This window comes from Balaenoptera musculus, chromosome 14 (genome assembly GCF_009873245.2).
Source record: "Balaenoptera musculus isolate JJ_BM4_2016_0621 chromosome 14, mBalMus1.pri.v3, whole genome shotgun sequence".
Classification (NCBI taxonomy): Eukaryota; Metazoa; Chordata; class Mammalia; order Artiodactyla; family Balaenopteridae; genus Balaenoptera; species Balaenoptera musculus.
In genome coordinates this window covers 28,830,036-28,843,527 of record NC_045798.1, presented here as the reverse complement: position 1 = coordinate 28,843,527, position 13,492 = coordinate 28,830,036, and the positions used below count along the sequence as shown (strand labels likewise).

Genomic DNA, 13,492 nt, shown 5'->3' with positions numbered 1-13,492 from the left:
ATGAGAAGCCTGCGCACTACAACGAAGAGTAGCCCCCGCTCGCCACATCTAGAGAAAGCCCACACGCACCAACAAAGACACAACACAGCCAAAAATAAAAATAAATTAAATAAATAAATGAAAAAAAGTCTGTGAATATAGAATTGTCAATTTCTTTCTGTAATTCTATTCATTTTTGCCTTATATACCTTGAGACTATTTTATTAGGTGAATACAAATGTCACAGCTGATACTGCCATGTGCATTCAGAGTAGCTATGCCATTTGCTGAGATCTTTTTTAGGAGGTGGGGAGCACAGAAAGCCTGGATGTCTTCCTTACTTCCTCCCCACCTAGCAATTTATTTAAAAAGTGTGTTCTTGTTTTGCAGCAGTAAGAAACTATGGACTATCTAATCTGCCACACTACTGGAATGAGAAGTCCACGTGTTACTTTAAACACTGATGGATGAACCTTGAGGGCATTATGCTATGTGAAATAAGCCAATCACAAAAAGAAACACTGTATGATTCCATTTCTATGAGGCACCTAAAGTGATCAGACTCTGAGAAAGAGAAAGTAGAATGGTGACTGCCAGGGGCTGGGGGAGGGGGGAGGGTTTCAGTCATACAAGATGACAAGAGCTGTCATACAACAATGTGCATACAGCCAACAACACCGTGATGGACACCTAAAAACTGTTAAAAGGGTAAATTTATGGTATGTGTTTTTATCACAAAAAACAAAACAAAACAAAAAACTACTCTTTCACCACCAATTTTGACAAGAGAAGGCTGGTACTTCCTTTTAGATCAAATAGTAAACTGGGATTTCTACAGGCAAAGCAAATATAGTAAGGAATATTTCAAAATCTGGCAGCTGTCTCTAACAGTACAAATACAATTCTCAAAGTGATGACTATAACCTTTCTTTTCTCAACCAACCACCTTCTGGCCGATCTCTTCTACAATTACCTCATGGTTAAGTGAAACAAATAAGGCATCTTTTCAGTCATGGCAATTATACAAAGACTGTAGACTTCTTAAAATTCTTTCTATTTCAAAATACCCCTCTTTGGGACCTGCCTGGCTATCCAGAGGGTAAGACTCCGAGCTCCCAATGCAGGGGGCCCGGGTTCAATCCCTGGTCAGGGAACTAGATCCTGCATGCATGCCACAGCTAAGAAGCCCACACACCACAACGAAGATCCCGTGAACTGCAACTAAGACCCGGCACAGCCAAAATAAATAAATAAATAAATATTAGAGGAAAAAAAAACCCCAACAAAATACCCCTCTTTGAATATGTACCTCATATTCATACCTCCAAATGTAGTTTCAAGCTGAGCATATAAGAATCACGTAAGGAGTTTGTTTAAAAATACATTTCCAGACTTGATGAATCAAAATCTAAAAGATCTGTGATTCTGAATTAAAAACAAACAAACAAAAAACAATTCCTTTTGATTGCTTACAAACATGTCATTGCCTGCTTTGCACTCAGTATTATCTATGTTTATTTCCTGTATGGGTGTTAGAAATTCTTTATATGAAAAATAATTGCTGGTTTAAAATAGACTATTTTAATAAAGTAAAAAAAAAAAAAATTATCTTAAAAGCCGCCCCTAACTCCTTAAGCAGAGCTGAGGGCCTCTTCTCGGCTCCACCAGTACTGCACCATCTCCTGACACACAAAGCACAGCAGGCACGTACACACACCCCTGCCCCCCGCCACTGCACGTATGTTGTTGGCAGGCAGGGCACGTGGACTCACGGTCCTCTCAGGCACAGCACAATGGCGGACATGCAGCTGGTTTTCAATACACATTTTATGAACCAAGCCAACAACTGTACGGGACTCTGTATGGAAATGATGTAACAACTCTCAATCAAGAAAGGTATACCAGCATCACCTCAGGAACTTTGAAAAAATACCTATTCCCAGGTCCACCTGGATTTAGTGGGAGTCACCAGGTCCATGACCTCCTCTCCTGTGTGAGGATAACACCCCTGGGAAGTGGTTGTTTAGATGGTATTTGCGGGAAGAGGACTTTGAGTGAAGTTGGTCAAAGAAAGAGGAAGCCTATTCCAAACGGGAATGACATTCGAAAACTGTTAAAAACAGGGCACATTGGTGCCAAGTGAGTCACCAAAACAAACAATTTGTAGGAAAATGGCTACAAAAGGCCTTGTATGGTAACACTAAAGCACTTTAACTTTTCATAAAACTGAGGAGCACTACTGAAGACAGGAGTGGAGGACAGACCTGCATCACACAGAGATTGCTCTGGATACCGTGTGGGGGTCGGACTGAGGTGGGAACAGAACGGAGACTAGTTAAGAGGCTGCTGTAATAACCCAGGCCTGAACCAAGCCAGTATGAACAGAGAACAGATTTGAAATATACTGTGGAAATGGAATTATAATTACTTAGTCACCAACCAGATGTGGGAGATGAATGAGGGAAGAGAGGTCTGAGTTTCTAGCTGCAGCAAGTGTGCAGCTAGTGGTAGCCCTTACGAACATGGGGATAAAGCAGAAAGCACAGATTAGGGCTGGGACTGAGGGACTGTGGGGAAGGAATTCTGAGCCTGAGGTGGCTACAGCACATCAAGACAGAGAAGTGCATAAGTGGGTCTGTAGCCGAGAATAGAAATGTAGGCTGCAGATGAGATCTGGGGTCAGAAGCAGAGAGATGGCAACTGAACTCACAGAAAATGAGGCCACTCACACAAGTAGACAAGGGGGAGACAGAGGCACAGACAGAGCTCTGAAGACAAAGACAATTGAGGAAGAGAAGTTCTGAAAAGGCGTGATCAGCCAGAGAAGTAACAGCAAAATCAAGAAAAATATGGACTTAGGGAAGGAAGGCATGGTTGACAATGTCGAAAGTCACAGAAGGATAAGAAAAGACACCGATGGAAAGTCCCTCATTGCATTAGAAAACTAGAAAGCGCACAGTACTTCAGAATAAAAGTTTCAGTGGGGAGGCTGGGGTAGAACCATGGCTGAAGAACGCGTGGGTGATGAGAGTGGAGAGACAGACAGGGTGGTGCACGCTTCTAAGATTCTGTGTGTGTGTGTGTGTGTGTGCACACGCCTGTGTCTGTGTAGGTGACAAAGCGATAGCTGGAGTGCGATATGGGGTTTGAGGTCAGAAGAGATTGGAGCACATCTGAATAATAAGGGAAGAGAGTTATTAGAAAGAGGTTGAAGCTATGAAGAAGAGAGGTGATGGTGGAGCATGAGGCCCCTGAGGAGGCACCCGGCATCGAACACAAACGCAGCACACCAGCAGCCCTAAAGAGGATGCCTACGCTCACCCACTGAAACCAAACATGGGGATCCTCTGAGCAGTAAGGCAGCCTAATTCAATATCTGAAGGTGGGATCGGTCAGAACAAAAATAAAATCACTTGATGAACACATTTTTAAAGCCCTGGTGTTACAACTGTTCACAAAACCCTGTGTGTGTGTGTGTGTGTGTGTGCGTGCGCGCGTGCATGTACATGCACATGCACAGCAGAATCTAAGTCCAACCACAGGGAACTGTTACATAAAGATTGACCTCCCCAAAGCCACTGTGGAAGCCACTAAAAGACTGTGTCCACGACAGGAAACGTCTACAACATGCGGCCACAAGGGAGAAAAGCTGCAGGTCAGTGCGTGCAGGATTCCAGCTGAATTTAAAAGAATGTACATACACATTTACACAGACAAATACCAAAAGAATATAAACCCAATAGTATTTGCTTGTTTTTAAATGATGAGAGTTTTTCCTTTACACATTTCTATGTTTTAAAACTTTTCAAGTAGTAATGAATACACACTACTTTTGTAATTCGGGGGAAAAAAACAAATTACACCAATAAATATTTTAAGTAATACTTATAAAAGCTATGGAATAATATGAAAAGAAGTAGATATATATGACTATACATACACACATATATGATTACAATTATTTTGAAAAGAGAAAAATCATGTGTAAGAAAAAAGGATGGTAAGAAATATATCAATTAATGGTGGCCGTGTTGGAAGAGGAAATAATTATGGGCAATTTTCCTGCCTTCTACTATTTTATGCCTTGAAAATTTTCTTTGAAGAACATATGTTAATATGAAAAAAAAAAATCACCATACTTACCAACCCCGACCCCAACCTTTTCCACCATGTCCCGCCTCCTACGACACACACACTCACACCCCCCACAAGTACTTACATGGGCTTACATCTCTGTATCTGTTTCGATTTCTGTTTTCTGGAAACTTGGCCACTCTATGAGGATAGTCATGTGACTCACTGCGAATTTCCTTAAAATAACAAAAATATATTTTAATATTTCTCTTAAATTTTATATTGCAAAACAGATACTTTCCCAGCCACTATAAAATAACTTTCACTGAGCACTTAGGATAGGTCAAGTACTATGCAAAGCACATCATCGACATGATCTCATTCAATTCTCACACCAGTGGGAAAGATTATCTTCCCCATTTTGTATGTCAGGGGTGACAGGCTTTCAGGGGTTAAATGATCTACCAAAGGTCCCAGAGCTAGTAAGCGTGAGACCCCAGGACTGAACCAAGTTCCTTCAGGCAGAAGGCTCTGCTCTCATACACGTTCACTGCCTGCCATGTTCAACACCTACAGCAACGTTAACAGTTTATGTGACAACTGATGCAAAGGAGGAATCTAAGGTTACCACATCATACTCAAATTTCCAACTAAACTCTCTGAATATTATCTACCTATATTTCAGAGCTTCTATCTTAAAATTTTAATCTATTTCTTTATCTTCATGCCATATAACTGTTACTTTATTCTGAGCCCAGGTATTCTCAAATTTTATTTCTAGAGCTACAAATGCTCATTTTAGGACCCTTATGGTTCTTGGTATTCCACTACAGAAGAAATTCTGCGCCAGTATGCCTGCACTAGGCACTCAGCTACTTGCTGTATCCATCATGACCAGCTTTTTCTCCCAAGTGGAACATTATTCTGAGAATTCAGGTAAAAACAGAAACATACCAAAAAAAAACCCAAAGAGTATGCATTAACAGAAAAAATTAATTTGGGCTTTTGCTCACACTACCATGCCTGGAGAAACAGTATTTTAAAAGTTAGGCACCAAGACTTCCCTGGTGGTGCAGCGGTTAAGAATCCGCCTGCCAATGCTGGGGACACAGGTTCAAGCCCTGGTCCAGGAAGATCCCACATGCCGCGGAGCAATGAAACCTGTGTGCCACAACTACTGAGCCTGCGCTCTAGAGCCCGCGAGCCACAACTACTGAACCCATGTGCTACAACTACTGATGCCTGCATGCCTAGAGCCCGTGCTCCGCAACAAGAGAAGCCACCGTAATGAGAAGCCCGCGTACCACAATGAAGAGTAGCCCCCGCTCGCTGCAACTAGAGAAAGCCCGCGCACAGCAACGAAGAGCCAACTCAGCCAAAAATAAAATTAAATAAATAAATTAATCCATTAAAAAAAAGTTAGGCACCAGGTAATTTTATAAATTAAGCATAAATAAATTATTCAGATAATTTTCCTACCATCCTGCCTGCCACCACCCAACAGCCCTAGGACAGGTAACTTTCTAGCTCATATTTTTACCCAACGGGCCTTCCAATACCCAAGAGTAGGGAACAAAGACCACCTCTCGGTGCAAGAAATCACAGCCTCTTTGTGCAAAAAGCATGGGGGTTCAACATATGTTGGTTCAGTCCTTTTGGAAAATGCAATCTGCCACACACACAGGAACAGAAACACACACATACACGTTACAATTGTTGCTACTGACTTTTTAATGCTACTCTCACACCCAGCAATCTTGCTAAGCTCTCTAACATTTGGTAGCTGGTTCTGAGTCTCTCAATACCAGCAAACAGTGATAATTCTGTCTCTCTTATACTTCATATTTCTCATTCATACCTCTTATTTCTTTTTCTAATCTAATTGCATTGGCTAGGACCTCTTATTCAATGTCAAACAGAAATATTTTTTCCCTGATTTTGAAAGAACTGCTTCTAAGGTTTAACCACTAAGTGTAATATTTGCTTTAGGTTTCTGGTGGATACCCTTTTCAGGTTAAGAAGGTTCCCCTCAGTAATTTCTAGTTTACTAAATGTTTCTTTCATCATGAATGGGTGTTGAATTTTACTCAATGTTTACCCTGCATTCATGGATATGATCTTAACTTTTCTGCTTTAATCTGGTAATGTATTGAATTACAATAATAGATTTTCATTTAGATATGCATAAATATGCATTTAAGGTTCCTCCATGTCTTTTCACGGCTTGATAGCTCATTTCTTCTTAGTGCTGAATGATATTCTATTGTTTGGGTGTACCACCATTATTTTAAAATGTATGCATCTATATTTTTAAGTTGAATTGACCTCTAATTTTCTTGTCCCGTGCAATTTATTCAGTTTTAGTATCAAAGCTCTATTAGCCTCATACAATAAGTTGGACAGAAATATTACCTTTTAGCTTCAAATACTTTTCCATGAAAGCATATCATAACAAATTACTGTGACTAGATGAAAAAAGAAATAAAGCTTCATTTCCACTGATTAATTATAAAAGTTTTTAAATGTCAAATAATAAGTTTTATATGTAAAGTTAAACACATTTAGGTCTTGGCTTATATCTGTATAATCTCAAACACTTCAGAGTTGAAACACTACAGAGTACAAGTAATTTTATATTCCAAGTTAATAATTGATATAAAAGAAAAACATTAATTTAAAATAATACTAAAACATGCATGTTGAGAGGTCTTCTGCATCAAATGCAGAGAAAATAACTGACAAGAATAAGAAATTCTAAGAACATCAGGCAGGTGAGGAGAGTGAAAAAGCGCTCCAACAGTTTGCTGCAGAGCGTATACTGCTGTAATGTTTCTGCGAGAACAATCTGATAAGGTTATAAGTTTGAGCCACCAATTTTGCCTCCAGGAATTTATATTGCATACAGCCATATACCTGTGTGTACCAGGATGTTCACTGTACGTAACAGTGGAAAACTGGCAGCAACCTCAGTGCCCTGCGGGAGTAAAGTAGAGGTGAGGGGAAGCAGGGGGACAGGAGGGAACCAGGAAAGGGGGACACAAGTGCTGCAAACACTTGTGTGGGATGGTCTCAAGGACACACTGTGAAAAAGGTATGAAAGACGTTGAGTAGCTCCCACCTCCATCCACTCAAACATAACTATGCCTGAGGACACAATGAATAATTCTAGAAGGAGTCAAAATACTAGTAACTTGTGGGGCGGAAGACTGGGGGACCGAACATCTAGGGGAGGGTAGAGATTTATATAACTAAAAACTTGCTTTAATTATAAAATATTTAAAACAAAAAAATATAGATAATAGGACACCCATGTTCCCACCAGTGAGATTAAACATCTGTTACTACTTTTGCCATATTTGTTTCAAATCTCTTTTCTTAGAAAAGGTATAAAGTACATCAGACACAGCTTTTCTCTACCCTGCTCCTCTCTCCTTTCCAAAGTAACCTTCCGTCATTCTAACTGCTTTTTTTTTTTTTTTTCTAACTGCTTTTTATTGGAAACCTTTTGTGCCATTTAAATTTTAAACCATATATTCACATATTCTTTAGTCTATATATTACTTAAAAATAAACTAGCTAAAATAGTAACAAATACTAGTGTAATATCAGTCTTAATGCTAATAACTAGTTTTAAAATCACATCAAAAAGTTGTTGCAACACACAGATTGTGAGAAAACAGATGCAAATCATATATCTGATAAGGGATTAATATCCAGAATATATTTTTTTAGAAAACTCCTACAACTAAAATATAAAACAATTTTTAAAAGGGTATTATACAAGCCCTTCTTCAGTACTCCTGTTATGCTTATACACCCATTTTCCACAGTTAAGTCCATCTGTTGGTTGCTGTTTCCAGTTTTTAGCCTAAAAAATGTTTTTTTGTGTACACAATAACTAATCATTACTGATATTGCAAAAAAAGAATAGGGCAGGGCCCCAAGTATTGGGGTAGGGAAGAGATCTTAATTTACAACACCATAAAAGAGATACATTTTCTCGGTTACTTTTTTTTAAAAGACAGAATTCTTACAGAGTTCATTTTCTCAAATTTCTAATGTTATCATTATTATTTGTTCCCCTTTACCTTTCTTTAATTTCAGTGCATTTAGGAAGAACCCTAGTACTTTAGAAAGTGGCTCCAGAGGTACGTACTAGTTGCCTATTCCAACATCGATTCTTTCTTACTAAAGGTTTCTGAATGTATTTTCTGACTTTCAAAGACCCCAACTAAGAGCCTGAATTTCCCAGCCTCTCGTACAACTAAGAATAGTCATGGGACACAGTTCTGACCAATCAATGGGAATAAGCAGAAATCACTAGGTTGGGATGCAGGACAGCTTTGATCAAAAGGGCTGGCTCAGCTGAATACAGGCTCTGATGTGGGGGGCAAGGGGTGGGAAAGGGCAGGAGCTGTCTGGTGACCCCAAGGTAAAAGCACATCCTGAGGAAGGCCAAGCAGAAATAGAGGAGACTGGGTCATCGATGACTTGATGGAGCCACAGTAACCGCTCTGGACTCTTATCTCCAGAATTCTCATCACACGAGAAATGGAAGTCCCTGTTTGTTGTTGCCTGATTTTCTTTCCAAGCAGCTAAATGCAGGTCTCTAATACACACAGTAGAGGCAAATCTCAACAATAACTAGATCTGACACTGATGAGGCATTTTCAGGACCACCCAAGACACAAAAATAAACAATTTTATAAGCACTTTATGTGAGCAATAAAATACAAGGTGTTTCTCAAAATGGGGACGGGAAAGGCAAGTGCTGAACTATTCCCTAGGTCTATCATATTCGGCAAAATAAGCCTCTACTGATGTTCTGATGCTGAAATGTTCCCCTCCTATAGCAGAGAGAACCCATAAATACTGGCCCTAAATACACAAAGGATGTCTCTGTTAGCAGTAAAACCTGTCAACCTCAGCAGTGCTGACATTTGGGCTAGATAACTAATCCTGTTGTGGGCCCTCTTGTGCCTGGCAGGATGTTTAACAGCAGTGCCCGGTCTCTACTTGTTAGATTGGCAGTAGCACCCCCTCCCCCAGATGTGACCACCAAAATTCTCTTCTGACATGTCCCCGGACAGCAAAATCTACCACCAATACACCCCACCAACACCCAGTTGAGAACCACTGTTCTAATCTAGTGCCCACTCCCACCTTTAATTAAAGCTAAATTTAAATGGGGAAGAGCTTTGTTTTAAAGAATAATTTAACCAAAATAAAAATTTTAATCCTATTGATTTTTATATGATTTTTGCTCAAAAAAGCTAGGAATAATTGACTCATTAGTTATCTCTTTCTTAGTGGCAATGATCCAAAATGTAGCTAACTCATGCACCAGTGTCTTTCATGGAGTTATTTATGACGTTGAAAGTCTAGAAATAACCTAAATGTTCAATGTCAGGGAAAAGATTGGTTGTACAAATCATGGTGCATCCAAATGAATACTGTGCAGCCATTTAAAAGAAAGGCACTCATGCCAGTGGTCGCATAAACTCATACAGTCTCCTGGAATGGTAATATATGACATAAACAAAGGCATAACAAACCAATAAATGGAACTGAGCTGCTATTTGGGAGAACAATTCATTCAGCTCCTCAGCTGTATTTGAAATTTACATACATGTGTGAGCTGACTATATTAAGATTGCCCAACACCTCCTTTTCCTAAGGATCTGGAAAGGAACTGATGCAAATCTGACTTGTTCTTCCCTAAAGATAACTTCTCGTTTTTTCTTTACCCTGAATACTTAGAAAACTCATCAGAACGCATCCTGGTTTTTATGCCTTTCAAATATATTCCTGGTGGAGACTCTGACCTTGAGACTCAAGGTGTTCCTCAGCTCAGAGATGTTCTTCCACTATTACTTCAGTTATTGCTTCATCTGTCTCCTCTGCTCTCTCTTCCAGGAACTCCGATCACAGAGTTGAGAACTTCCTGTGTTTTAAATGCTCTCTTACTATTCATTTAAAATACCTTCTTCCTAAATTCTGCGAGGTTTTTTTCCAAGCTAACTTGGTATTGTGCACTATCTATTCTGCTAGTGAGTCCTGAATTTTTTAACAGTCACATTCTATAACTTCAAGAACTCTTTCCTGTTCTCAGCTTATTTTATTTTTACAATCTGCACTTGTCATATTGGGAATCTGAATCCCACTTTTCCCTCTTTTTTTATACTATTTGGCATATTCTAAATGATACAGTCTCATTTTCTTCAAGTGCTGAGTTCTTCGTATGTCTAGCATTTGTTTGTTCATCTTTACAGAAAGGATCAACCCTTACCCAAGGTTTTGACGCTCACACTGTTTACTATCAGAATCCTCTGAGTCTCAAAGGGACCCTTTGTGGGTGGGACCCTTCTCTAGTGTCAAATAATAATGTGGATTTTTTCTTATTACTGTGTTTTGGGCATTTCAGTGATCAATAAGAACAACAAAAAAGCTTCTACTGCATGGAATTAAAGACCTACAAAATTATATCCTTTTCTCATTTTCTGTTACTGTTCTTGCTGCCAATTTTTACTACTATTTGCACAATTGTCTCTGACAATTTTCTCTCTAAAATCAGACCTCAGACTTTTCCTTGGAACTATCAAGGAGGCAGTCTAATAAGTGGCATAAGAAAAGCGCGCTCACATTTAAAGTAAACACAGGAAGAGAATTTATTTTTGCCTGAGGGCATAACAGTGCATGAACAGACCTGAAGGATGAGCAGGCAGATGTCAGGTCAACAAGCAGGGAAAGATGGGTCCAAGCAGAAAAAGAGCTGTGCAAAGTCAGAAAGATGTGAATGTATGTAACAAATGAATGAAAGAATGATTAACTGATGTCTTGCAAGAAGTATAAGCAACACAAGACTTGTAGTACACGAAAGACGGAAATGCAAGTCATGAGGATGAACAGGTGGAGAGAGATCAGATTATGCAGGCATTTGTTCATGCTTCACTCACCCAACACACATACAGGGATTCTGCAAATTATGAAGATGGTGTTGCAAATGGAGGGGCAGGGAGAAGGAAAGATGGATTATTCTACAAACAGTATGATAAAAGCAAGCAGTTATTTAGGAAAAAAAATTAATTGATCAGGAACAAGACAAGGATTCCCACTTTCACCACTTCTAGTCAACATAGTACTGGAAGTTCTACCTGAGCAATTAGGCAAAAAAAAAAAAAACAGTAGGCATCCAAGTTGGAAAGAAAGTTGTTAAACTATCTCTATTTATAAATGATGTGATCTCATGTGTAGAAAACCCTAAAGAATCCACAAAACGACTGTTAGAGCTAATAAACAAATTCAGCAAAGTTGCAAAACACAAAATCAACACACAAAAATCAGGTGTGTTTCTATACGCTAGCAATGGACAATTCAAAAAAAATGAAATTAAGAAAGCAATCCCATTTACAACAGAATCAAGAATACTTAAGAATAAACTTAACCAAAAAGGTGAAAGACTGGTACCCTAAAAACTATAAAACATGGCCGAAAGAAATTAAAGACAACCTAAATAAACAGAATGATACCTCATGTTCATGGATTGGAAGACTTAATATTAAGATGACAGAGCTACCCAAAGTGTTATACTGATTCAAAGTAATCCCTATCAAAATTCCAATGACAATTTTACAGTAATGGAAAAACTCATCCCAAAATTCATATGAAAACTCAAGGGACCCTGAAAAGCCAAACAATGTTGAAAAAGAATAACAAAGTTGGAGGAATCACACTTCCCGATTACAAAACTTACAGAGCTAGAGTAATCAAACACATGTGGTATGGCATAAAGATAGACACAGATCGATGGAATACAACAGAGTTCAGAAATAAACCCTCAGAGGGACTTCCCTGGTGGCGCAGTGGTTGAGACTCCATTCTCCCAATACAGGGGGCCCGGGTCCGATCCCTGGTCAGGAAACTAGATCCCACATGCATGCCGCAACCAAGAGTTCGCATGCCACAACAAAGGAACCGGCGAGCCCCAATTAAAAAGGCTGCGAGCCACAACTAAGGAACCCGCCTGCCACAACTAACACCGGGTGCAACCAAATAAATAAATAAATATTTTTTAGAAAAAGAAAGAAAGGGGCTTCCCTGGTGGCGCAGTGGTTGAGAATCTGCCTGCTGATGCAGGGGACACGGGTTCGAGCCCTGGTCTGGGAAGATCCCACATGCCGCGGAGCAACTAGGCCCGTGAGCCACAACTACTGAGCCTGCGCGTCTGGAGCCTGTACTCTGCAACAAGAGAGGCCGCGACAGTGAGAGGCCCGCACACCGCGATGAAGAGTGGCCCCCGCTTGCCGCAACTAGAGCAAGCCCTCGCACAGAAACGAAGACCCAACACAGCCAAAAATAAATAAATAAATTAATTAATTTTAAAAAAAGAAAGAAAGAAAGAAACCCTCAGATCTATGGTCAACTGATTTTCAACAAGGGGACCAAGACCATCCAATGTGGAAAGGACAGTCTTTTCAACAAATCGTGTTGGGAAAATGAGACATCCACATGCAAAATAATGAAGTTGCACTATTACCATATACCTTACACAAAAATTAACTAAAAATGGATCAAAGACCTAAATATAAGAGCTAAAACTATAAGAAACTCTTAGAAGAAAACAAAGGAATTGAAAATCTTCATGATCTTGAATTTGGCAATGGTTTCTTAAATTATGACACCAAAAGCACAGGCAACAAAAGAAAAACAGATAAATTGGACTTCATCCAAATTAAAGACTTAAGTGCATAAAATGACACTATATAAAGAGTGAAAAGAAAACTCCCAGATTGGGAGAAAACATTTATATATCATGTATCTGACAAGACATTAATAACCAGAATATCTAAAGAACTGCTACAATTCAACAACAAAAAGACAATTAAAAAATAGGCAAAGACACTTGGGACTTCCCTGGTGGTCCAGTGGTTAAGATTCCACGCTACCAATGCAGGGGGCCCGGATTCAATCCCTGGTCAGAATCCGCACGCCACAACTAAGAGCCCGCATGCTGCAACTAAGACCCGGCACAGCCAAAGAAATAAATATTTTTTAAAAAAAGATAGGCAAAGACACTTATTAGAATGGCCAAAATCTAAAACACTGACAACACCAAATGATAACAAGGATGTAGAGCAACAGTAACTCTTATTCTCTGCTGGTGGGAATACAAAATGGTTCAGCCATTCTGTAAGACAGTTTGGTGCTTTCTTACAAAACTGCACATACAATCCAGCAATCATGCTCCTTGGTGTTTACCCAAAGGAGCTGAAAACTTATGTCCACATAAAAACCTGCACATGGATGTTTATATCAGCTTTATTCATAATTGCCAAAACTTGGAAGCAACAAATGTGTCCTTCAAGGGTTGAATGGATAAATAAATTGTGACACATCCAGACAATGGAATATTAATCAGTGTGAAAAAAAAATGAGCTAT

General features: G+C 39.4%; 1 protein-coding gene across 1 annotated transcript in view; it reads right to left on the bottom strand.

The window, feature by feature from the left end:
• Positions 1-13,492, bottom strand: part of PTPN2 (protein tyrosine phosphatase non-receptor type 2) — a 76,303-nt gene that overhangs the window by 45,556 nt on the left and 17,255 nt on the right. Inside the window, exon 3 of the mRNA XM_036874644.1 lies at positions 4,199-4,289. Within this exon, the coding sequence (XP_036730539.1) occupies positions 4,199-4,289 (91 nt within the window). The remainder of the gene's footprint in view (positions 1-4,198; positions 4,290-13,492) is intronic.